Genomic DNA, 22,937 nt, shown 5'->3' with positions numbered 1-22,937 from the left:
CCTTTGCTCATGGATGGGATCTCTTTTCCTTCCCTTTTTTTTTTCTTTGACGTGCCATTTTCTGTTATATATCCGGGTGAAACCTTAATTGTGTGTCATGTTAGTACTCTTTGTTTCATTCCTCTATGATGAACGATGGACAGATGGGTGGGTGGGATTAGTGTGTGTTGCTGTGTCTGGTCTGTCCGTCAACGAAATGGGATAGGGTGGGATGGGATGGAAAAGCTTTTTCGGAACGGGTACATTTCTGGTGTAAAAGTTAGGCAATGGTTGGCATGGCATGGCATGGGGTTATCGAGCGAGTGGGTAGGAGGACGGTGGTTACGGGTAATGATTATCATTATTTCTTTGCTCTCTGTGTGACCTGTCAATGGTTGTTACCTTTCAGCCTGGGATGGGCAGAGAATGGGTTCGGTTTGTCTGTTCCGAGCATAGCCGGGTTCTTCGAAGCCGTAGTTGCGGGAAGGAATTGGCAATGGGGGCAGACAGAAGTTTCTCCATATTTTTAGATAGTATTCATTTGTCTTAGATCACAGCTCGGGTTTATCTATTTTTTGGTGCCGTGCCGCCTCGTGATGAATTGTGGGATATTTTGAGTGCTGTCTAACTATGGATAGATGGCTCGGATATTTGATTCCAATACTTGAAGCAGCTATCCACATTAATACTTTCCGAGCCTCGACTCATGAACACGGGCAAGTCTTTGGTTTAAAGTAAAGTGCCAAACGGAGTGGCCGTCAAACTTGTGCCTGACAAGTCCTGACAAGGAAGACATCCGGTACCTAATACTTGACATGACGTAACATCTAACCACCTGACCTAGAGACAGATAGGCAGAGAGACAGACAGACGGAGGGACTTTGACAGGCAGTTCCTAGTTTGTAATGTAGTCTTATCAGAACTGTCATTAGAATACAAACCACGGTTGAGAGTTGCTGACTGAGAGTGGGACTGAGAGAAAGACTAAGAGGTACAAGAGGCAGAGGGATCGAGCGAGTGAGTATGCGATCCTGATTTGGTTCGGTTGGCATTGTGCCTATTCAGGCTATACTTCGGAGACATGCCTAGTCGATGTGGATGGGATAGCCAGTCGCACAATGGTTGAAAATTATGGGCACGATGTCAATGGATCCATGTCGATGCACGAAACAAGCGTACCACAGATTTTTGAACCTCTCCCCCCTCAACTGTCTCCATCCCTCCCCTTTCTCATCTTTCGATGCATGGCATGTTCACTTTAAGTTTGCATCTGCATCTGCATCTGCATCTGCATCTGCACGCAACGTTCGTCCCTGTCTCCCCCCATTCGTTACCCTCAGCCAGGCGGCGGACTGCGCCAAGTAGAAGCCCCGGGTTTTCAGCGGATGGCTCAGGCCACGCACGCCAACGCGGAGCGAACCATGGATGCGGGGGAAAAGCTCGAACTCTGCACGCACCACCTCGAAAAAAAAGCAAGTCCTGGGATCTGAGCTGAGCGGCTGGCCGTTGCCAAGAGCGGTCAGAAAACCGTTCCAGGGCTGGCAGGTTGGCATGCTGGTAGACAAGCGGTGAATGGGTTCAGGGAATAAGGTAATGTTGTGTTTCGTAACCTGCCTAGCTAGCCTGGGATGGGATGGGATGGGACGATGAGGGAGTTTGAACCTTGAGGTGAGGTGAGCAGCGGGGTCAACTGAAGACTTGGGTTGTGGGTGGTTGTATTCAGGAACAGCAAGCATGGCATGGATGCCTGTGCAGCATCCTGTCCCTGTGTTCCTTGCCTTGCCCTGACGTCGTTCAGCGACATGGACATGGATATGGTTCAACACGAAAATATACTGCGGTACGGATCCACCACGTGGAGACCATGAGGCGTGCGGTCAGGCCAAGGGCAAGCAGGCATGCATGCAGGCATGTGAGTGGTAGGGATGGAATGATGTCAACACCACTTTTAATAGCGCATTTGGAAATGTATTTAATGCTTCATTTTCTGGTTGTTTGGATCAAGAATTTCTATTACATAGAGCATGCAGGCACGAGTAGTACCCTATTGTACAGTGTCAAATACTTCTGATGTGGGACTACCTACAGAGCGCTCCCTCCGCTCAATCATCCGACAATAGCCCCACGTCTGTCACAAAAGCTCTTACCACTTCAGCGTATGAAACACATCGCTGAAGACCACGTAGCCATCGAAATCCCATGGGTAGCCATGCCTGAGGCATCGTGTGTATGGAATTCGTGCACCGACGTCCCATCCTTAACCACAACCCACGATAGTGGTCTGAGAAAGACGCAAGAAAGACGCAAGCGAGCAAGCGGAAACAACTCAAAACTTCCCCTGCAAGCGAGCAGCTCATGAACGTTTCGACCGCCCGCTCCTCACGGTTGACGTGGCTCTAGCCTGGCTCGCTGCTGTTGGAGCGTCATACGACCTCGCTGTTGCTTGTTTCTTCGAAACATTGATGGAACTGCCAACACCCGTGCTTTCTCGTTCATCATCATCGGCTTTTCGCTTGCGGGAGAAGACGCTTTGGACCGCTTTCTCCATGGCATTTTTTTGGTTGAGAGCCTCCGCATTCTTTCCCTTGGCCGAGCTTAGATCCATTGGCTCCTCTACGGCGCGCAAACGACGGTTGGCATCCGATGATGGCGGGGTCAGTGTTCGGATGCCACCGGATTCAATATCTGGGGATTTTGGGGCTGAAAGAGTGCGGCTCGATGGGGTGGGGTCTGATTCGGTGGGTTCGTGTTGATTTGATTCTCGTTGTTTTGAGAGCCAGGACAGGAGTTCTGCTGGAGCTTCCTCGTCGCCTTCTTCATCCCCTTTGTCGAGTATGTTGTCTGCTAACTCGCCTATGATCTCGTCGCCGGCGTCCTTGTCCGTCATCATGCGCATCGCGAATTGGAGGAGTTGCTGGGGATCCATTCCATTGAGAGGGCCACCGGCATCAGCAAGGTTCTTTTGCAGAGCAGCCATCAACACGGCAGGATCAATGCCCACGTCGTCGTCCTCTTCGCCCTCTAGTTCCTGGGTTGGAGAAATGCGCTCTGAGAAGGCGAGTTTTTGATTCCCAGACTTTGGCATTTTCATTTCTGGCGATGGCGGCGTGGCAGAAGCCCATACGGACATGTCTGTAAGACGTTCTCTCCAGTCCTTCAGCAATGCAATGGGCTCTTGACTCTCGTCAAGCATCTTCGGTTTGTTACTCTGGGTCGCCTTCGCGCGCCATACCACTGGCTGCATCGAAGGGACCAAAGTGCCAGGAGGGGGGGATGTCCGCCCAGTCCCCGTCTTCTGCCTCTTTTTCCCGTGGCCGCCAGCAACCGCTCCTGTTCCTCCTCGCTTCCTCTTCTGGCTGTTTTGTGCCGTCTGCGGCTTCTGCTTGTGAAGGTAGAAGTTCGAATCATCGTATCCATCCGAAGCGTATTCCAGATCATTGAAATAATCAAAGCGGTCCCAGTCCGAGACGGCGTCCTCGTCGGCGTAGGTGGTGGGGGGTGGGGAGTTCACGACGTGCTCGGCCAAGTCATCAGCCACCATGTACTCGTCCTCCACATAGAACCAATCCTCGTCATAGTCGGAGTAGTTGTCGTCGCCGTAGTCACTCATATTAGCGGTAGTCGGGTAGGAGAGTGGATGGGCGGGATATATGAGGGCTCAGGTAATGAGGTCGTCCCACTGCGGCGCGGGAGCGGCTGAACGCGTCATTCGCTGATTGGCGGGCTGGTGCACACACCGGTGAACACAGGATAGAAATCGATGAAGTTATGGCGGGTAGAGGGAGGCGGCGATGGAGAGAGGGTGAGGAGACGCGGAGGACGTTGAAAGCGTGCAAGTGTCTGACCGCGTGCGGAGCTATTGTCGTGGAGCGACCGTGCACGATGCCATATTGGAGAGGCCTGGTTACTAATGTATACTAAGATTTCCAATCGAGTCAGAGGGGATTTTTTTTGATATGTTTAGTCCCTTGCTGGGATTAAATTGGCTGTCGAAATGATGCTGTCTTCTGCAGCAGTAAACGTGCATGGTATTCGAAATCGAGGTGCAAACCCATGGCGTCGGCCAAGACTTATTTACAGTACCGGCTCGCGACGGCTTAGAAGCGCCGAGGCATGCTGGACATTCGCTCTTCACTTCAGTACACACTTCATGAAACCTCCTACCTCTTTGCTCTCCTGAATGAATTTAGACTCTTTCATCTACGTAGATTATCACAATGCGTGCCATCCAAAAGTCCAGGCACCTCTCCCGCCATATCCTCAAAGCGCATGCTTTCCCGCACGTGAGATACAGTTCCGTCGCAACATCCACAATCAAGCCTCTCACCTCCATTCTCATAGCAAATAGAGGAGAGATTGCGCTGTAAGCCGACATATATCGTGCTTCATGGCATGGTGCTAACCTAAGCACAGTCGAGTTGGTCGAACAGCAGCAGAGTACGGCATTCGAACAACAACACTCTACACAGACCCCGATGCTCGATCACAACACGCTCTAAGCTCACCCTATGCTGTGAACCTCGGCGAGCCTTCAGCCTACCTTGATGGAGATCGTATAATACAAATTGCTAAAGAGCAGGGTTGTCAGGGTATCCATCCAGGCTATGGCTTTGTAAGATCCAAAGGAGCGAGCTACTAAGTAATTGAAAACTAATTTATTCCACAGCTGAGCGAGAACCCAACCTTCGCGCGGAAATGTACAGAAGCAGGTCTAACCTTCATTGGTCCACCGTGGCAAGCCATTGAGTCTATGGGAAGCAAGAGGTAGTGCTGCTTTGCCCTTATCTTGCTCACAAGCTAAATGAGGAACCCAGTGAGTCCAAAAATATAATGACCGCAGCCGGTGTGCCATGCATCCCTGGGTACCATGGCTCAAATCAAGACCCCGAATACCTCAAGAACGAGGCAGCGAAGATTAGTTACCCAGTTCTCCTCAAAGCCGTAAAAGGCGGCGGCGGAAAAGGCATGCGAATCGTCAACAGTCCCGAAGAATTTTTCGACCAACTCGCCTCTGCGAAATCAGAAGCGCGGAACTCATTTGGAGACGAAGTTATGCTAGTAGAGAAGTACATTACAACACCACGGCATATTGAAGTTCAGGTTTTTGCGGATAAACACGGCAACTGTGTAGCCTTAGGGGAGCGGGATTGTAGCATTCAGAGACGACATCAGAAGATCTTGGAAGAGAGCCCAGCGCCACATTTGAACGAGGAGATCAGGCAGGATATTTGGGAAAAAGCGAGGGCGGCAGCTCTAGCGGTCAAATATGAGGGCGCGGGAACTGTGGAATTCATCTTCGACAACGACACGGGAGAATTCTTCTTCATGGAAATGAACACGCGGCTGCAAGTTGAGCACCCCGTCACAGAGATGGTCACAGGAGAAGATCTAGTAAGATGGCAGCTTATTGTTGCAGAAGGTGGTCGTCTACCCCTAACTCAGGATGAAGTAGAGCAAAGGATTAAGGAGAGAGGTGCAGCCATCGAAGCAAGGATATACGCAGAAAACCCCGACATGAACTTCATCCCAGATTCAGGTATTCTACTGCATCTCCGCTCGCCCAAACCAAGCTCTACCGTACGGATAGATGCAGGTTTCGTTACCGGCGACGAGGTGTCATCCCACTACGATCCCATGATCGCAAAGCTCATAGTCCAGGGCCCGACTCGCAAAGCGGCAATACAGAAACTTCACTCTGCATTAGAAGAATATGAAGTCGCGGGCCCAACCACCAACATCGAATTCTTGAAGCGGATATGTGTGAGTCCAGATTTCATCGCTGGTAACGTCGAAACAGGCTACATTCAAAAACACCATTCCGAACTCTTCACTCCGGAACCTCCACCACCAGAAGTCTACGCTCAAGCCGCACTCGGCCTCATTCTGCAAGAGATATCTTCTTTTCAAGGGGGTGGGAGTGACCCTTTTGCTACACCACCAGTCACGGCCGCTGGTTTCGGCACTGGCTACCAACTCCGCGAATACAATCTCGTAGAAGTTGCCGCCGATGGAAAAACCCCTCCTATCCCCACAACCGCCCAAATCCTGCAAACCGCACCCTCAAAATTCAACATCACCGTCGCAGGTCAAACATACCAAAACGTAGCCTCCTCCTTCACACCCTCAACCTCAACTCTAACAACCTTCTACCCACATACCCGCCTCTCCACCACTATCATCCCCATCCCTTCCTCTCCACCCCTCACCTCCTTCGCCGCCGCCGCCACCACATTCACATTATTCCAAGGCGGACGCCAATATCGGCTCGCTCTCGCCCTCCCTAAATGGGCAGAAAAAGCCCTCGGAGTCAAAGATGAGACGAATTCCGTGCTAGCGCCTATGCCATGTAAAGTACTGAGAGTGGAAGTTAGGGAAGGGGAAGTGGTGAAGAGGGATCAGCCGCTGGTGGTTATTGAGAGTATGAAGATGGAGACGGTGATTAGGAGTCCGGTAGATGGGGTTGTGGGGAGGGTTGTTCATGGCGTTGGGGATTTGTGCAAAGCAGGGACGGCTTTGGTAGAATTTGTGAGTGAGGAGAAGGAGGAGGGTAATGATGAGAAGTCCTGAGGTTGGGGGATGAGGATGCAAGGTCTTAATGAGAATACTAATGCTTTGAATTCTCCATATGTGGAAGGCTAAATAGATGCTATATGAGTAGATGTCAACGGTCTTGTTGCCCAGGCCTCTTGTAGGAGACCTGGTTCGACGAATTTGGCAGCATGCTGCTGAGTGACAAGGCCTGCGTTATCTCTCATGTCCCTGTAACCCTGTTCGTAGAAGGCACCCTTGTTCGCATATCCTCGGTTGTGGTCGACAATCTTGTCACTATAACAGGGTTTTTGAATGTGGAAATATGTATTGGTTCCAATAGGGACAATACTAGGAGCATCCGTAGGTTTAGCTGGATATACCGAAGACGAAACTGTGGAAGCGCAGGCGGGGTTTGAGATATGTGGAGGCCGCCGGGTTGGGATCAGAAATAGCAGTAGAGAGTGGTGACTATTGGATAGGCGAAAAGGAAGGTAGCGGTGGGATTGAGGTTGGTGCAAGATGTCTCCTCCCGCACGGAACTGATGACATGGGAACCCGTCAAGCAAATGTATTTTGCTGATTCGTCATTTCCGTTAAATGTGCCCACGCAGAATCCGTGATTCGTTGCGCCGGGAAATAGGAAATAGATTCCATAGCACCATCCACCAGTGAGATCGCTGCCCGTTTGAGAACACCACTCGCGCTATTGGCATTGCGAGGCTAGAGATGGTAATCAGAAGCCGCGTTTCTCTCGGTCCATTTAGATGTACGGTTGTAACGATAAACTTTATGTTAGGTTTCGCAGTGCAATTATTGGCCACCAGCTTCTTCATGCTGTCAAACGTGCCATTAGGCTCACTAAAGAGACATTTTGAATCATTGAAAACAAGTTGAATGAGCAAGCAACCGGGCATGTAGGTTGTCACGATTCCGTTGATCAAGTTTTTGTCTTGGACCGCCGGTGACTCCATACCGCAAAGTGGTTGGAGTCGAAGCTGCCAATGCCTGCAGCATAGCCTCTAGTATTTTTACACTTGGGATATTAGCTCTAGTGCTCTTGGAAGGTGTGGAGGCGATGGGCGGTGGCATTGTGAGGAGTAGTACGGATATATGGGCTGACAAAATCGACGACGACGACGTTGTTGGATTGACACCATTGAAATAGATGGTATCGCAAAGTATAGTTACCTCCAAAGCCATAGGAGATGGAGCCGCCGATGTTCATGACCTTGATTCTGGTGCATAGCAGGACTGCCCGATGCTCTAGAAGACTAGGTCTCCCCGGGATAGGCCACAATGTGACGCGAAATGGGATTCCCAACGCGTAAATACTGGATAACTCTGTTCCGGCCTCTTCTCATGTCTTCTATCGGCAGAGCGATGGCCCTTTTGCATAATCTTTCTAGAGGCAATCAGGGCTTCCAACGAGGCGTAGTACTGTACGATTGGGCGATTTTGAGGCCTGTACGGGTGAGATTTTGTGTACGTTCGTACGATAGGGAGGAGGAGAGGTAGGTGTACGTATCGTAACTGTTACGGCTCACGTGATCTGTACGAGTAGTACGATTTGATTAAAGTACGCTGTACTCTAGTTAAAACAGCTAAGACTATAGGTCCCTAGAGACGCAAGATTAAGGTCTAATTAACTATAAAATAACTAGTTCTCCCTAGTAACAAGAGCAGATAGGACTAGATAAGGCCTGTAAGGCGGCAAGAGGCGTGGTGTGAGGGGGCGTGGTGTGAGGGGTATTAATCAGGAAACACAAGTCACAGAGAGGGAATGCAGGATAGGGGGTAACAAGAGTAAACCTTAGGGTTGGAGGCAGAGGTACAGAGGCCTAGGAGCCTATATACCCCGTGCCAATCCTAGGGTACTAAGGGGTTGGATAGCTGTAACATAACTGTGTATACAAACTTCCCAAAAGGGTAATACGATCCGTACTACGTACCGTACCTAGGGCATCATTAAACGTACGGTACGGCTCACGAACTCGGTACGTTCGTACTGAACACGTGACCGTTACGGTTCACTTTGTACGGACCGTAGTACGGCCCGTTGGAAGCCCTGGAGGCAATCCCTTATCCCCATTCCCTAAGATGTGGATTTGAAAATACTACCCTGATCATAACACTATCTCATCTACGAAGATGCCCTCAATTTAGCTCTACTATCATCAGGATGTGCCCAGAAACCGAATTGTGGACAACGTCGATGCCTGATGCCGGGCCGCTTAACTTGTCGAGAGTAACTTTTTACTCCCAGCCGAAAGATATGGAGAAGGCATGTGTCCCTGCGTATTTCCATATCCCGAGGCCTATAAGGATAGCGTAAAAATTTCGAGAGAGAGAACATGCGCTCCTTAGAAGGCGATGAGAAGCGCTGCCAGGGTCCACTTGTTTGATTTATATCCGTAAGCCTGAGAGGTGGTGCACGGAAGAGTGTTGTATTGATGTGGAACCTCTAGGGGAAGCCATACAGGTACTAGTAGATAGTGGTACTAGTAGGTAGTGGCTTGGCTTGGTTAAATATCCCCAAATCCAGCGTGCGAAGAGAGGGTGCGATGGACCGATGGGTTGGACTAGGATATGCAACGCTCCGTTGGATGCTTGCTGATCTACATGTCATGCTTATCTCTAAGATTCTCTTACATTATCTAGATCCTGCAGGATTCTCTCCAAATGATAATGGCCGCAGCGCAGCCTTTATGTAGCTTGGAGGGAGATTTCCCAATTTTTTGCCGTGTACGACCAGGGTTTTTCCTTGAGAAAGCGGGCGGGAAGAAGCATACCCAGGAACTTCCAAAATAAATCCCAAGAGTATAGGAATTCATCTCACAATTCTGACTGAATATAAGCCCGGTAAGTTAGCTCTCTAGGTAGCACGAAGTGGCAACACCTTTGGCATGGGACGAGACCTCATGCGTCCAATCCCGGATAGCATCCGAAATTCCCATGCGTAAGCGGCTGTAGCGGGAATAATTTAGACGAAGTGTGACTATCATGAGATAAGGCTGTGACCACGACCGTCATTGTACGAGCCTCGAAGTTAAAGGCTTCGGATGCGGCGATATCTCTGAACATACTCGGCGCGCTTGGGCAGCGCCAAGTGTGCCAAAGGCAAGAACGCTATCGATAAGGTGGTCGAGCAAATACCCAACCAGAAAGCAATCATGGCAAGAGCAGGGACAAGGGAGAGATAATATATATCATTTTAAATGAGGACAAGTGCATCGTCCTGAGTTAAATGTGGAATGTGGTTTCTGCTCGAGAGTGTGCCGCCCTCCCCTAGATGATGGAATTAGCTCCTGACATACCCCTCACACACCGCCAGAGCAAATTCTCTCAGGGCTCTGCTCGCGATTTCCTTACCCCACCCTGAAAATTCGTCGGGCTAGGATTTAGTCGTGATAAAGTGGGTATATATATCGATAAAATGTTGGAATATTTTAATTCTCACTAGTAGAAGCGTAGTACCTCACACGTTTCGAATTACCTGGCTTGGTGGTGTAGTTGGTTATCACGTCAGTCTAACATTGCTCACAATGAGTGTGTTGGGTACACTGAAGGTCCTGAGTTCGAGTCTCGGCCGAGTCAAATACTTTTTTGCCAGTTTAGAGTCCTGCGAGAACACCCCCACGTATCACACACACACATTTCTTTTTGATCTCCCGGGCTAATTTTACCACCCTGCAATTGGTCCATGGTGAGGTGACAGCAACATAGCAAAATAAGACTCAGACGCGAGTGACCTTATGAGTACTCAATCAATATTTATCAATGTCCTTTTCCCTTTTCCAACACAAATACTTGCATTTGCCTCATTCTTTCCGGATCACACAACCATTTCGCTCAGTGACAAATACTCAGATCCAGGAAGCTCAGCCTTCGCTTCATTCCGAAGTAGACAATCTCCCTCTCCTAAATTTACAGACTCTGCATACAAGGATTTGTTAAGTCTTCGTGTATGAAATTAGCAGTTTGAAACAGAAGACTTTGTTCTTGTCTGGAGCATCTTATTGCTGCTTCTAGCTCTGTCAGAAAGAATATCGTATATCTAATAGTGTTTGGAAAGTTTTAGCTCGGTTTGCAACTAGGACTCTTCACTTGTAAGATCTAAGACATACCCAGGAATGACTAGGTGAAATTACGTGGACATTAAGAAAGTGTTTTCTACTTGCAGTAGCCAGTGTTAGGAGAAGAGAATGCCTCTACTTCGTCCCGAAAGCCGCGTGATTGTTAATAACCAGAAAATTACCAGAAGAGAAGCCGCTCTTAGGAGGAGGAGGAGTGGAGAGACCAGGTGGACTAGCAACCGTGCTGACCCAAGCCCGAACGCTAAGGGATTCTTCGAATATGGAAGTCTAATGCCGTCTTTGGCGCTATTCCGCAATGGATATCCATACAATATATTTAATGCTTCCGTTGAGAAAGAAATATCTTCAAATTCAGCGAAACACGTAAGGTAAGCATTACACTCAGCGTTCTTCAGCCACGCCTCTCCATCTTGAGGTCCTTTTCCCGAATCCAGGCCCCGTTCTTGTACGGCTGGCCATTGCTGTCCTCGAGTTGATACTCCCAGTACGACTTTGATTTGTTAAGGCGGCCTTTAGCAATCTTAAAAGTGCCCTTTGTGCGAACCCCTGATTGGACTATGCTGATGTGCACCGTGTCCCTCTTCTTGAATTTCCTTGATTGCTGCACCCAGAGTTAGACAAAGGGATTGAAATTCATGACGAAAAACGAGTGCGTACATCAAGAGCATTCGGCTCTATTTTGAGCCTAGATATATGCTTAGGAATCACGTCATCGCTTGTGATACCCCTATTCACTTCTTGTGCAGTTCCGCCGTAGGATTCTCCAGGAGCGGCTCCTGCTTGTGGTGCTTATGGTGCTCGTGGTAGACTCCACTCAGGTGGAGGCATCCCCAGGGGGTCCCCACCCATGTCTATCCTGAGGTCGGGTTTCGGATTTGCCCTGTTGATGTCGCGTATGCTGTTTGGCATGTTCAGGGTGTTTAATATAGAAGCCTCGAAGTCATTATCGGAATTTAATCCACTCTTTCGCTGAAGGTCATAATTATTCGTGAATGCTGCTAATGAATATTGAGGATATTGAGGATATACAGGGTAATCCGTAGTGTAAGATCCAGGAGGGGAAGTTAGAGAGGGGATATTAACTGTTAGTCCACCAGATTCTGTCACCCCAAGTGATTTGGGCGCTTGGGTGATAATTTCATGATCGTTAGTAGATACTGCTACATTGGACCGTTGTGAGGTCTGGAGGATTGCATGTTCGTGAGGCCTCCTCACCATGTTCCCTATGCCACATACTCATGCCCATCTCTAGCGATGTAGTTATTCTGGCATTAGAGCCAGGAAGCAACTCAGCGATATCTTGGAATATCCCTTCGGCTGGAAGCATATGGAGGTATGGACTTCGGTCGTCTGCCGCGTAAATACTACCACATAGCGCCCCATCGCGGACAACCCAAGAGCCCGACAAGCCAGGAGCTAATAGTGTGTTCAGCTGCAGCCCTTTCCACCAAAAAAAAATAAAAAAATCAACGTACCGCCTGTGGTTACCACCTGAATCTTCTTCGTGCGCATGACGGCGCCCCTGACAATAACTGAAGCATCACCTTCTAATAGATATCCCTCCAAAGGTTCACCACCACAAGTTGCGATTATCCATACTTCTCCACTGGGGAGGTCGCGTGTGGGAATGAATCCCCAGATAGGTGCGACGGCTTTATTATCTGGATTGTGAAATTCATTTGACGTCTCCCCAAGGGAACCGATATCAATGAGAGCAAAATCTGATGCATTTGGCGCCAGGTCAGGGAAGGCATAATCACCGCTTGTAGTTCCGTGACCAAGATACGCAATAATCTGCGGTAGTGGTACTTCCACCCACCTAACGTCCTCCGTTCCATGAATCCGATTCGCATCTAGTGGAGGTCTTCTAGTGAATGATGTTTGTGTCTGAGAAGAACATGGACTATCAGCGAAGGCTTCTGGTTCCGAGTCGGAGCTTGTTTCGCAGTCGGAGCCTGAATCCGAACAAATATTATTCGTCGATTCAACTTCGTTTATGGAAGCGCTGCGAGAGCCCTCATGAAAGAAGTTCATGATAGCGTGCGCTGACGTCAACCCAAATAGAGAACTTCCGACCATAACGGAGCCGCCAAGCGTTGAGTAACGCTCGATGGTACCGTCTGAGGTTTGGATAGTGAATCTGGCTTTAGCACCGCAGATACTCTTCCAACCGGGGCGCGGGCACTGGACGGCGAATGTCATTTTACAGGCTTTCCCTTCAAGACGTGGCGAATATAGTGAAATTTCTCTTGCTGCAGGCCATGGAGCATGTAATGAGGTGTAAGGGGGTTCCATACAAAAAGTATCAAGGAAATGGTTCAGGTAGGCCAAGTTGCGAATAGTCTCTCGAACCTTTTTCTTGCATTTCTTGCTGCCGCAGTGAATCCAAACGGTTGGTTTTAAGGCTATAGGATCTTTCGGACAGGTCATACCGGCTTCGAGTACAACGGATGCGGGCGAGCATTTCTTCCCAGCCATGCACAACACCAACTCTGTAATTACCTCATCGTCACGCATTGATTTCGACAACATACTGGTCGCTTGGCACAGGTAGCTTTCGAGATCCGGCCGGACGTCTCGATCCCACTTGTCCTGAACAACACTCGGAGGTGGTAAGTTTCCTAAGAGACCTACATACAACCTGTCGACCTTGTAGACTTGGGCACATCTCTTAGAGCAAAACTTGGTGTGTTCCTCAGCAGGCCGGGTTGGATGTTTGCCCTTTGCTTGCCCTTCAGCACGAGTGGGTACGGTTAATGTATGCAAAGGCCGGTCTGTGGCAGAAATCGGGCTGTCCAAGCACACAATACCATTCTCCATACTTTCCCTAAACATCACGAAGTTAGAGTGGCTTTGTAATGAGAATAGAATAATCAGACCTAGAACTTACGAGAAATCGTTGGGGCATTGTATGCTGTGGATTTGCGTATCTCCCATGTTGACCGTGCGACGGTGGATGCTCTAGGCAGCGCAGGTAAGATTGTGGCCTTTCATCTGTGCTCTAGCGAGAAAGGGATCTTCGGATGTAAGCTCGGGTCTTAGCGAAACTAATCAACTTAACTTTACCATCGACACGAGGCAATGTCCTACCCAACAAGGCTGTATGAGTGTATCAAGCGTACAGGAGGTGTTACGACAGAGTGTTAAGGACTTAATGTATATAGAGCCTCAAAACATCTACCTTGTATGAGGATTTGTCTGCGCTGATGATATGCCAAGGCCTAAACTTTCATCCTGCAGTCTTGGTGGTTGCTGGCATCTCCGACCGCTCCCTAGGCTAGCAGCTGCACCAAGGTACCAGGCCAATCTCCACTGGACGAACACTACCAGCCCATTGGCGCCCACCTCTGGAGAAACGTTCCATCTCCTCTTGTGGCCCTGACTATCCCGAACATATACTCCATGTTTATTTTCCAAGAATTGACTAAGCAGCGGACGTGGTGAATCTGAGAACGGAGCGGAAGTGCGAACTGATCAGTGCGTTCTGGCTCTACCTGCATTTGGCTGTACTCGACTCTATCGCAGCGGATTATGCATCCTCCTCGAATACATTGGTAGAACTCTCCAAAGCTTGTATCCACATGCATAGAAGTTTGCGACACAAGAGTTGGACGGCTTGCTCACCATCGTCAGAGACTTGAAGGCCAATCGGAATATGGCACAGAAAAAGTTGACGTTGGAAATCAAGAAGGACTATCGGAATACCTTCGACCCTGCTATTGCCCACTAGATGGAGCTTGCGGCTCGTTTCTGGCTTAGGATCTGTGTACGCTTTAAGAGCCTGTCTGTGGGGGCAGAAATCCTCGGGATACCCGTATCGATTGGCAAGACGATCTGTCTCTGGACGACATGTTTGCGGCGCAATTTTCTCATGAAGCAAGTAAGACGGCGCCCTTTAATTTCCCGATTGACGGTTCCTTCACTGCTATAAATTTAAAGAAGATATGTCGATTGCACATTCGTTGGACGGACAACTTGATTGACCACTTGAAATTGGAGGGACGACCAGGACAACGAAGTTTGTCCATTTATCGACAAAAAATATACCTCATCAACCACCGGAGAGAACCAGAAACAACCCGTATCCAAGCAGAAATTCTAAATGAAGCCATCCACACTCTCGATCTCCTTTTCCCAATTGGCGACGAGAAAACAGAAGATTTCCTGGAAGAGGAAAACATTAATTTTAATACAAGAGATGCATCCGAGCTACCACGGGCGACCGAACTCAACGATTTCAAGTATTGGAGAAACAACCTAGGCCAATTACTAACTCTCCTTAACGGGCCTCCGGAGACCGTTGTCCAAACATTGCTCGATACGCGAAATATTACCCAATTCGCAACGCTATGGGTGTCTATCATTGGAATTTTTCTCTTGACTATACTTTTCGGTATCATAACATCCGTATATTCCATCAAGCAGTACCGTGTAGCTATTAAGTCATACGAACTTTCTCTCGCCCTAGCCTGTCAGCAAATGAATACACCGCTACCTGGGTTCTGCAGTTAGCGGCATATATTGGATTCTGTAGAGAAGCCCAGTACAAAAGGATTGGAAATATCTAACTGCTTGCGATTTCCTCAGTTCAAATATCTTAGTGGCCATAGTGGGTGTCTTTAAACTGTGGTATCTAAAATGGTTTAAGTTAAGTTCCGAGTCTAACGAATGCAAATCCAGACTTTCGAAGTTCGAAATTTTTGCATATTTATCAAGGATGCGTCTCTCAGAATTGCACCTACCCTGTACTCAGACCCTTAGGGGCCATATCAGCGCGAGAATCTGGGGTTTGGCCCCTAGTTCGGTCGTTCGCAAGTCGTCGCCATATCTTTTCTACATTCCACCAGGCGTTTTCAAGGCTTGAATGCAAGGCAATTGTGAAAGGCAGAATTCGTCGTATTCTTCTCGTTTTTGTCAGGGGTTTGGTTCTCGTTTTAGCCAACCTGCTTCAGGCAGCCACAATAGCTGTGGCTGTGCACATCCTCCCAGCAATCCATCCTCTGATATTCTATGTATTTGGATGTCTCCTTTCCCCATCACAAGCCTCTTAGACTTCATTATCTGTCTCTTCACTCATCTCCTTGTCAGAGATATTTCTCCCTGCAGCTAATAGGTATTTCCAACATGCCCAGTCCATCTCTCCCTCAAGGATCCCCTCAACCACACACTACCACCACCCCGGCTACCCTCAACCCCATAACACCCTTCTTCTTCGAACAATATCCTCCCGCAACGGCTACCATCTCCTCCCCACTCTTCCATCTCCCTCGAGAAACCCGTGACCAAATTTACGCCAATCTCTTCTCTAGCTCTCGCTACCAATGCCGAGAAGGAAACCTCGACGCCATATATGGTTATCGCAGCCCATCCAATAGCACAGGCCTACCAAGGTGGATACTAGCCTGCAAACAACTGCTGTCCGAAGCCTTAACAGAGTTCTACCGGGGCGCTCGGTGCGTCCACGGGGATGGAGGCACACCCAAGCACACGCCTACGACGTTGTCGCCATATAGTCTAATCTCTTTGCACCGCGTACGGAGACTGGAATTTGGGTACGATGAATCTACACCCATTCCCCTGAACTTCGCGCCCGGCATCCGAAAAACTGATCACTCCGGTGCTGTTGTCACCATCCCCGCCATAGACCCCTCAGAGGCCAATATCCCCAACATCCGCCAACTCAGCGAGCAGCTGCGTGCCACCGTGCACGAAGTCCGCGAACTGCGGTTCCAGCTGCAGCTTCCGGACAGCTGGAAGTTTGCGTGGGTGGAAGATGTGTTGACTTGGAGGGTTGATATGTCTGGGTTTGAGAAACTGGGGGAGGGGTTTGAGCGCGTGGAGTTCGTTGTTGAGACGCCAGTTATTGATGCGGAGAGAGATGGTCCAAATGCGGTACAGGGGGTGGCCATTGTTTATGGTTTGTTACAGCGGGAGCTTGAGAGAGTGGGTAGGCGGCTTGTTGGGTTTTGTTCTACTAACGACAACGGAGAAGACGAGCGTCAAAACTACGCTATCAAAGACTGGCTCGACACTTCCTCCCACCAACACTGGCATATTTCCATCCAGCGCACGCCAGACCGTACTTCGAACCGAACCATCTCTTTCCCTGGTCTGAGAAAGTGGATCACGCCTGAAGGACTCCGCCACTATGAAAGGGTCGGGGAGCAAGTCGACGGGCTCGTAACATTCTGTGCCGCGAGTTGGGGCACGACAATTGAAGTCGACGTACCAACTGATGGGCGACGACCCATTCCCGCAGAGACGGGATATCCTAGGAACTCGTTTTGTCCGGATCCGGCGGTGGAGAAGGAATTGATCCAATGGGGAGTGTTGTGAGATTGTAGTGGACTGGGAGGTACAGTTCTCTCCAATATCTATCTAAAAATGACTTTATCTTCACTCAGAGATAGAGAGGAGGCCTCGGTGAGTGACTGAGGAATCGCTACCACGTCTACGACGCCTAAATATGAAGTACTGTGGCTCAGTGCAGCAGACAAGTTTAATAAGAGAACTACGACGCTACACCAACACTACCCCCTTCCTTTCCCCTCTTTCTCATCCTATTTCATTGATAGTTCTTCCCCAATCGAAATTTCTAGAGCTCCCCTACCGAATTCTATTCGTTATCCTTCTTAGAAGGAGATGAGAGGATGTATTGTGGATGTCTCATGGTAGTGATGTTTGACAAAATAGATTCGTTAGAAGTTATCGGAAATGAATATAGATAACGAAGTAATACGCCATCGCAGATGCACATGTTTGCTGTTGTTCCCGAAGTAAAGTCCAGCTGGTATCGTCCTCCCAAGCAAATCCAATCCAATCCGAGTCGACGCCAGAATCTGAATCCAAATCCAAGTCCAAGTCCAAGCCAAAATACCTTCCCACACTCTACACTAACAGTGGCAGGATCTACACTCCTACTAGTAGAATCTGCCCTCTTTCATCCCCACTGTCTCCCCTCTTCACCACCGATGCACCGGCACACCCGGATGCATATTCAGCAAATACTGGGGTCCGGGCATCTGCCCACCACCATAAATATTCCCATTCCCTCCACTCCCGCTCCTGCCATGTGTCCCAGGTCCCATCCCCGGACTCGGCCTATTCAAACTCGCCGCACTCCCGGCTCTGCTCTCATCATCCAGCTTCTGTCCCGCATAATACGCCGCCAGTACCAAATCTTGCTCGTCCTCCTCTCTTACCCTCCTCATCCCTTTCGCGATCGCATACGCGGATCCCCGTCGTCGAATGCATGTTTGCAGAAGCATGAGGAAACAGAAAACGGCCAGCGCCACGGCAGTGTAGGCAAGAATTATGGGCATGCCTTGTGAGGAGAGGTGGAGGCCCAGTCCACCAGTTAGGGTGAGAATTGTGAAAGTGAAGGAGATAGCGGGGTTATGGAGGCGCGGGATTGTTGGCGAGAGTCGGGAGAGGCGGGGGATGGGGAGGAGCGACATTAGGAGGATTGGGAGGATGGATATGAAGGCTATGATTTGGTGGGGGGAGTTGAAAGTTTTGGACTTTGAGTCATTGTTAGTTGTATGTTTGATATTTACGTTTGAGGCGCGGTAGGGAGAGGGGCTTACACGGTTGTACTCTCCACTTGTGGCAATTCCGAGAGCGTATGCAATAATGAGAAACACAATGATAAAGACGGAGATTCCGACGTGAATCCCGATCCTCTTGACAAAGCCCGCGAAAATCAGGTTCAGCGGCCACAACACAAACAGCGCCAAACAGCCCAATACGGCATGTGCGAGATTCATGCGGTCATGATCTCTAACCATGCCGCCCTTCAACTGGACTCCATTCAGCGCCGTGCTCGCAGTAGGCACTTCGCCTTTACCAGTCGCGACAAGCATGTCCATGGTGAACTTGCCATAGCGGATGTGGCGTTTGAGGGGAGCATTCAGTCCGTTGGACTGTAACCGGTTTCCAGGACCGAAGGCGTAGATCATGGGATGTACGGTGGTTTTGACGTCGATAAAGCCGCCAGGCCAGACACGGCAGTTGTGGCACACTGCTTTGAGGACGAACATATCGTCTGTGATGCCCGTGCCGGGAAGAGTCGAGAATTGGATGTCTTTCGCGAAACTTGGCTCAGAGTGCCCTGTGGCAATCCTTGGACTGATCGTAACATCTACTCTTCGTTAGCTTATATTCATTTTATACACCCCACCTTATCTCCTTGTGACGAGAAGAGGGAATAGGAACGCTGGGGGCCATACTCTTCCCATCCTGACTCGGATACAGCACAAACATCAAACTATTCCTCATCTCCTGTCCAAACCCCACCCCCACCCACGAATAAGCTGGAGACGTGAAGTATATGAAGACATCGCTACTGTCGTTTGCAATGTTGAGCGAGAACTGGGTTTCGGTTTCCGACAGGTAGAACGTGGATGCTGGTGGGGCTTGTGCAAGGATGAGTGAGGGACAAACTGTAAGAAAACCGAACGATTAGCCTTTAATTCCAACGTAAATCTTTCCAGGCAGCTATCCCCTCAGAGGTTCGCATGAGTTCCCCGAAGTCGAGCTTCGAAGAGAGGGAGAGGAATGGAAAGAAGAGCACATACTCGCAACTAGCGTCAGAATCGCAACCCCCCTCTGAAATCGGCAACTAAATCCGAACATCTTCAACTATAAAGGTGGTTACGCACAGCGCATAAAGATCCGCAGATCTTTTTCAGAGAATTAGAAGAATAGAAAAACCTGAAGAAGACAAAATAGAAGAACGAACGCATGAAGAATCGAAACACGGCCCCGCGCCTTGCTTATACGGACATGGCAGCCAACCTCTGTTTCTCGCCCAACGTACAGATCTCACCCTCACATTGAAACACATGAGCGCCAGCAGTGCAGCGCTTCCATTTCATCCCTCATGCGTTGTCTTGTCGCAAGCAAGGAACAACCCGCCCAATCACACTTGCCAAAAACCGTCAAGAACTCGGCGCTTACAGCTCAGTGCATGCAAAGTCAGGGGGTCGCGCCAACCACAATTGCAGTCGCCAGCGCCCAAGACATTCGGCGCTACATGAAATCAATCAATACTTTTGGGGTCCAAAAATAACCTCCCCAAGGTGAAGCCATATTTGTGAGGGCGCGAATGCGCAGTCAGCCTTGTGTCTTGTCGGAGGGATTTTGACGAGTCGCTAGCACAACATGAAGCACACGCGGGGGAAACGAGTGGTCTGCGCCAGGCTAACCGTATTCGGTCCTGTCAGCCTTCAATCTATCGGATGCGCTGCCATGTTTGAAGATACATCATTTCTCATCAGTGATCAGGAAAACAGCCTTTCTATTCATAATCGTGCCAAGATATGATATATGTGACAGTCGTGGGTAAGTTGGGTTGAATGAAATTCCAAAGGAATATACCACCCTCACTTCCGGAAGCCTGCCCAGACCTAAACCCTAAAAAAGAAAAGAAAAGAAAAGGAATTGAAAACAAGAAGGGGAAATTGTGGGGCTAAGACTTGCAAACCAGTTCTACGCGCTCCACCAATGCTGGTCATTAGAGTCGTAAGGATGCAGGGCCCGAGGAGTGACTGTACCCTCAAGCAACTTGAGGAGTAACAGAAACCTACGGACCATCATGAATCGTATCGTAAATCGTCTGGTATCATCCTCCATACTTTTATGAAAACTTCAAAGGGGCAGAACATCTTGTATCGATTCCAAATCAGAGATCAAAATGTGATCAGAAATCCTTCAATGCCCAAAGAGCATGCTGAATTGGTGCACGGTGAAGAGAGACTGTGCAGAGGAACAGTGCAGCTGCTTTGGCAATCACTGGAGACTCCAAGTGAGTTGAGTCTTGTTCATTCGTCCAAGACACTCATCTGTACCGGTGTCGGTGTCGGTCGTAGGATACCTCGCGTTCGAAGAAGCGCTCGTCCCATCCTGGTTTCCGGTCTCGAACCTCTTCGCGCTCGTACTCGATCTGGCGGACTCGAGATTTACGCTTACGACGGATGTCATCAGAGATTTCGACAAGCTGAAGGACATCCTCCTGTGAACGTGTCAGCGACTGTTTCTAGGCAAGGGGTAGAGCAACTTGCATATCGTAGGTACTCCATGACATAGAAGAAATAGTCGGTTTCTTCATAGTCGTACCCCGCAGACTCTATGGCCTCTTTGATAACCAAATCCTTGGTGATTTCGGTCCACATGTCCTTCGCTTTAGGTTTCGCGGCTGGGGGACCAAAGTCAGTTACAATTTCGTCTTCTCCGCTGATAAACTTTGAGCGGCGGACGCCGTTGTAACGCTGCCAGGAGATCTCTTGAGCGCCGCCTCCAATGCCATCCATCCGAACGCGGTTCGTCCCTGGAGGCACATCCACAATCGTCCAGTCCTTGGTAGCGCCATTCCATGCTTCGCCAGGATAAGCACGCTCCAAGGCCTTTCGATTGTAGTAGTCTGCCTCCAACTCAAAGTCGGAGTCGGCTGGAGCAGTGAAGCGACGTCTAGGACCGAGACTGATAGAACGTCCGCTAGAGGAAGCGAGTTCAAGTTCGCGAGACTTACTTTCACGAGTCTCACGCTCGAAGATAAATTCCTCATCAAATCCTCGTGCAGGACCACGACTCCTGCTTCACAAATTAGCAACAGCCACAAGGCAAGAATCAGATGTAGCCTTACTCTCGCCGGCGAATTTCAATCTCAAGTCTATCCTCACGTGGAGGGGATGGTGGTGGCGGAGGAGGCGTGGGTGACCGGGCCCTCTCAACACCTGCATGGTTGTTAGAAGTGAAAGTAACTCGGATGTAGTCGAACTCACCATGGTCGATGTGGCGGTGATGGGTGATGACTTCTTGAATGATCGGAGGCCTGACAATTGGTTCCGGCTCTGGTGGTGGTGGCGGCGGAGGTGGAGGGCTCGGTGAACGCTCCTCCATACGTCGAATGATGATCTCGTCCTTGATCTGTTCACGTGGCGGTGGGGATGTCTCACGGCGACGGACGACGAACTCTTCGCGCTCCCTCGCAACTAGCTCTCCGCGAGATCGTGGAGGGGGCAGACTCCTCTCACGCCCTCGGATTACCAGCGTGTCTTTCTCCACCTCACGCTCTCGACCATGACGGCTCTCGTCGCGACGGTAGATGAATTCGTCACGTTCAACTTCGCGCGGTCTCGCTGGCTCGCGATCCCGGAACTTAATTTCTTCGCGTTCAAAGTCGACTTCGCGGGGACGGGGACGTGCACCATCGCCACGACGGAACTGAATGTCTTCGCGTTCAAACCGAGGCCTGGATTGATCACGGTGACGAATAGTAATGTCGGTCTCTTCTCGCTCAACTTCTCTAGGGCGGCGTCGCTCGCCTTCAGTACGGCGGATGGTGATATCATCTCGCTCAACCTCCCTCAAGCTTGCCGGCGGAGGCGGGGCGCGGCCGCCTCGGATAACCAGAGTATCTTCTTCGATCTCGCGACGACGGGGTGGACCTCTGCTCACCTCTTCCTCGCGGCGCTCGTGCATAACTAGAGGCCCTGCGCTGGAGCGGTGGTCGTCTCGGAGGAAGAAGTCGGGTGCGCTACGGCGGGGGTTGCCGTGGGACAGCTCAAGGTCGAGTTCATCGTAGCTGCGTTCAGATCGATTGCCGTTTTTGCCGCGGAGATCGCGCTGACGCTCCTCATAGAGCTCAGCAGTAGGGAAATGCCGCCGTGACATGGTGAGGGTCGGGTGCTGGCCGCTGGTGAAGGCGTGCTAGCTAGGGAGGGCAGCTACGTGAAGGTAAAAGGTGAGGGGTGAGGGGTGAGGCAGCCGAGGGATGGGTGGCGGGCAAGATTTTCAGAAGAAAGGAAGAAGAGAGACGGGAGGAGGGAGGATGAAGAAGGTAGGAGAGGTGCGAGGCTGAGTCCTGAGACTTGAAGAGGAGAGCTGGCCTTGATGGAATTGCCCAGTTGTTGCGCGGTGGGGTGTCCAGCAAGTTGGTTGGGCTCCTCGGTCGCGGCTTCCGCAGGCGATGACGTCTTGCCCACACCGGCTTTGCACCCTTTGATCAGGCGAGCGCACACCACCAACCACACCGCACACGGCAGCTGCAGCCCAGTCCTAGCCCGTACGCGGAAGCAGCGCTGCCATCGCTCTTGCTCGTGAAGTCGCAAATGGCGGAGCGATTACCAAGAGTATTCACTGCAGAAGGCCTGCCAACCCGTCTATCTGTCATGATCCGCTGACATCCACTCCGCCTTCACCAGCACAACTTCCACATCTCAAACTATCCGCGACGCGGCGGAGGCACAGGAGAGAGCACGCCTTGCTGGAAGCCCATCTGCTGAACCCAAAAACTCAAGTCCGGCCGTGGGCACAGTCAGGCACAGCAGCCAC

At 50.1% G+C, this 22,937-nt stretch overlaps 11 protein-coding genes and 1 non-coding gene across 12 annotated transcripts; 5 read left to right on the top strand and 7 right to left on the bottom strand.

The window, feature by feature from the left end:
• Positions 1-1,091: 1,091 nt before the first annotated feature.
• Positions 1,092-1,749, bottom strand: BDR25DRAFT_48394 (uncharacterized protein). Its single transcript, XM_033698644.1, has one exon. It carries the CDS (start codon positions 1,713-1,715, stop codon positions 1,233-1,235), a length of 483 nt encoding a protein of 160 aa, XP_033546193.1. The 5' UTR covers positions 1,716-1,749; the 3' UTR covers positions 1,092-1,232.
• Positions 1,750-1,966: 217 nt separating this feature from the next.
• Positions 1,967-3,928, bottom strand: BDR25DRAFT_304470 (uncharacterized protein). Its single transcript, XM_033690215.1, has one exon. It carries the CDS (start codon positions 3,587-3,589, stop codon positions 2,333-2,335), a length of 1,257 nt encoding a protein of 418 aa, XP_033546192.1. The 5' UTR covers positions 3,590-3,928; the 3' UTR covers positions 1,967-2,332.
• A 268-nt stretch (positions 3,929-4,196) lies between these two features.
• BDR25DRAFT_326206 (methylcrotonoyl-CoA carboxylase subunit alpha mitochondrial precursor) lies at positions 4,197-6,546 on the top strand (the record flags this gene model as incomplete). The annotated part of the gene is made up of 4 exons (XM_033692259.1): positions 4,197-4,342; positions 4,393-4,591; positions 4,646-4,743; positions 4,794-6,546. 4 exons carry the CDS (start codon positions 4,197-4,199, stop codon positions 6,544-6,546), a joined length of 2,196 nt encoding a protein of 731 aa, XP_033546191.1.
• Positions 6,547-6,614: 68 nt separating this feature from the next.
• Positions 6,615-10,212, bottom strand: BDR25DRAFT_356579 (uncharacterized protein; the record flags this gene model as incomplete). The annotated part of the gene is made up of 18 exons (XM_033695666.1): positions 6,615-7,086; positions 7,118-7,230; positions 7,281-7,505; positions 7,545-7,625; positions 7,649-7,866; positions 7,937-8,040; positions 8,498-8,575; positions 8,655-8,801; positions 8,862-8,971; positions 9,010-9,125; positions 9,257-9,354; positions 9,394-9,505; positions 9,546-9,636; positions 9,734-9,795; positions 9,832-9,901; positions 9,990-10,007; positions 10,052-10,129; positions 10,159-10,212. 18 exons carry the CDS (start codon positions 10,210-10,212, stop codon positions 6,615-6,617), a joined length of 2,247 nt encoding a protein of 748 aa, XP_033546190.1.
• BDR25DRAFT_t32 lies at positions 10,006-10,104 on the top strand. Its single transcript has one exon. It is a non-coding gene; the product is annotated as a tRNA-Val (tRNA).
• A 50-nt stretch (positions 10,213-10,262) lies between the features above and the next one.
• Positions 10,263-10,539, top strand: BDR25DRAFT_356578 (uncharacterized protein; the record flags this gene model as incomplete). Its single annotated transcript, XM_033695665.1, has 2 exons — positions 10,263-10,410; positions 10,466-10,539. The coding sequence occupies 2 exons, from the start codon at positions 10,263-10,265 to the stop codon at positions 10,537-10,539; spliced, it is 222 nt and encodes a 73-aa protein (XP_033546189.1).
• A 436-nt stretch (positions 10,540-10,975) lies between these two features.
• Positions 10,976-11,211, bottom strand: BDR25DRAFT_371893 (uncharacterized protein; the record flags this gene model as incomplete). Its single annotated transcript, XM_033697205.1, has 1 exon — positions 10,976-11,211. A coding segment is annotated over one exon (216 nt), but the record flags the coding sequence as incomplete, so codon positions are not given.
• A 730-nt stretch (positions 11,212-11,941) lies between these two features.
• On the bottom strand, positions 11,942-13,549 carry BDR25DRAFT_263858 (uncharacterized protein; the record flags this gene model as incomplete). The annotated part of the gene is made up of 3 exons (XM_033686842.1): positions 13,495-13,549; positions 12,080-13,431; positions 11,942-12,020 (listed from the first exon to the last, which is right to left on the bottom strand). Coding segments are annotated over exons 1-3 (1,476 nt in total), but the record flags the coding sequence as incomplete, so codon positions are not given.
• Positions 13,550-13,815: 266 nt separating this feature from the next.
• On the top strand, positions 13,816-15,116 carry BDR25DRAFT_371888 (uncharacterized protein; the record flags this gene model as incomplete). Its single annotated transcript, XM_033697204.1, has 4 exons — positions 13,816-13,849; positions 14,034-14,158; positions 14,194-14,279; positions 14,402-15,116. 4 exons carry the CDS (start codon positions 13,816-13,818, stop codon positions 15,114-15,116), a joined length of 960 nt encoding a protein of 319 aa, XP_033546186.1.
• A 540-nt stretch (positions 15,117-15,656) lies between these two features.
• BDR25DRAFT_304469 (uncharacterized protein) lies at positions 15,657-17,329 on the top strand. Its single transcript, XM_033690214.1, has one exon. The coding sequence runs from the start codon at positions 15,729-15,731 to the stop codon at positions 16,938-16,940; it is 1,212 nt and encodes a 403-aa protein (XP_033546185.1). The 5' UTR covers positions 15,657-15,728; the 3' UTR covers positions 16,941-17,329.
• Positions 17,330-17,341: 12 nt separating this feature from the next.
• BDR25DRAFT_263856 (CBD9-like protein) lies at positions 17,342-19,357 on the bottom strand. The gene is made up of 4 exons (XM_033686841.1): positions 19,181-19,357; positions 18,833-19,045; positions 18,191-18,744; positions 17,342-18,124 (listed from the first exon to the last, which is right to left on the bottom strand). The coding sequence occupies exons 1-4, from the start codon at positions 19,236-19,238 to the stop codon at positions 17,567-17,569; spliced, it is 1,383 nt and encodes a 460-aa protein (XP_033546184.1). The 5' UTR covers positions 19,239-19,357; the 3' UTR covers positions 17,342-17,566.
• Positions 19,358-20,196: 839 nt separating this feature from the next.
• BDR25DRAFT_48356 (uncharacterized protein) lies at positions 20,197-22,526 on the bottom strand. The gene is made up of 4 exons (XM_033698643.1): positions 21,386-22,526; positions 21,247-21,337; positions 20,666-21,197; positions 20,197-20,616 (listed from the first exon to the last, which is right to left on the bottom strand). Exons 1-4 carry the CDS (start codon positions 22,275-22,277, stop codon positions 20,443-20,445), a joined length of 1,689 nt encoding a protein of 562 aa, XP_033546183.1. The 5' UTR covers positions 22,278-22,526; the 3' UTR covers positions 20,197-20,442.
• Positions 22,527-22,937: the final 411 nt, after the last annotated feature.

This window comes from Lindgomyces ingoldianus (assembly GCF_010093535.1).
Source record: "Lindgomyces ingoldianus strain ATCC 200398 unplaced genomic scaffold BDR25scaffold_21, whole genome shotgun sequence".
NCBI classification, from domain to species: Eukaryota; Fungi; Ascomycota; class Dothideomycetes; order Pleosporales; family Lindgomycetaceae; genus Lindgomyces; species Lindgomyces ingoldianus.
This window is presented reverse-complemented; position numbering and strand designations above follow the sequence as displayed.

What these genes read in the sequence shown, in the direction of transcription:
- BDR25DRAFT_304469 (XM_033690214.1), top strand. Translation starts at nt 15,729, where the DNA reads ATGCCCAGTCCATCTCTCCCTCAAGGATCCCCTCAACCACACACTACC.
- BDR25DRAFT_304470 (XM_033690215.1), bottom strand. Translation starts at nt 3,589, where the DNA reads ATGAGTGACTACGGCGACGACAACTACTCCGACTATGACGAGGATTGG.
- BDR25DRAFT_263856 (XM_033686841.1), bottom strand. Translation starts at nt 19,238, where the DNA reads ATGTTCGGATTTAGTTGCCGATTTCAGAGGGGGGTTGCGATTCTGACG. An exon ending in GATTCTGACGCTAGTTGCGA is followed by an intron (nt 19,046 to 19,180) that starts GTATGTGCTCTT and finishes GTTTTCTTACAG; the next exon opens with TTTGTCCCTCACTCATCCTT. An exon ending in CAAGTGGAGAGTACAACCGT is followed by an intron (nt 18,125 to 18,190) that starts GTAAGCCCCTCT and finishes AATGACTCAAAG; the next exon opens with TCCAAAACTTTCAACTCCCC.
- BDR25DRAFT_48356 (XM_033698643.1), bottom strand. Translation starts at nt 22,277, where the DNA reads ATGTCACGGCGGCATTTCCCTACTGCTGAGCTCTATGAGGAGCGTCAG. An exon ending in TCACCGCCACATCGACCATG is followed by an intron (nt 21,338 to 21,385) that starts GTGAGTTCGACT and finishes ACAACCATGCAG; the next exon opens with GTGTTGAGAGGGCCCGGTCA. An exon ending in TCATGGAGTACCTACGATAT is followed by an intron (nt 20,617 to 20,665) that starts GCAAGTTGCTCT and finishes ACACGTTCACAG; the next exon opens with GAGGATGTCCTTCAGCTTGT.
- BDR25DRAFT_48394 (XM_033698644.1), bottom strand. Translation starts at nt 1,715, where the DNA reads ATGCTTGCTGTTCCTGAATACAACCACCCACAACCCAAGTCTTCAGTT.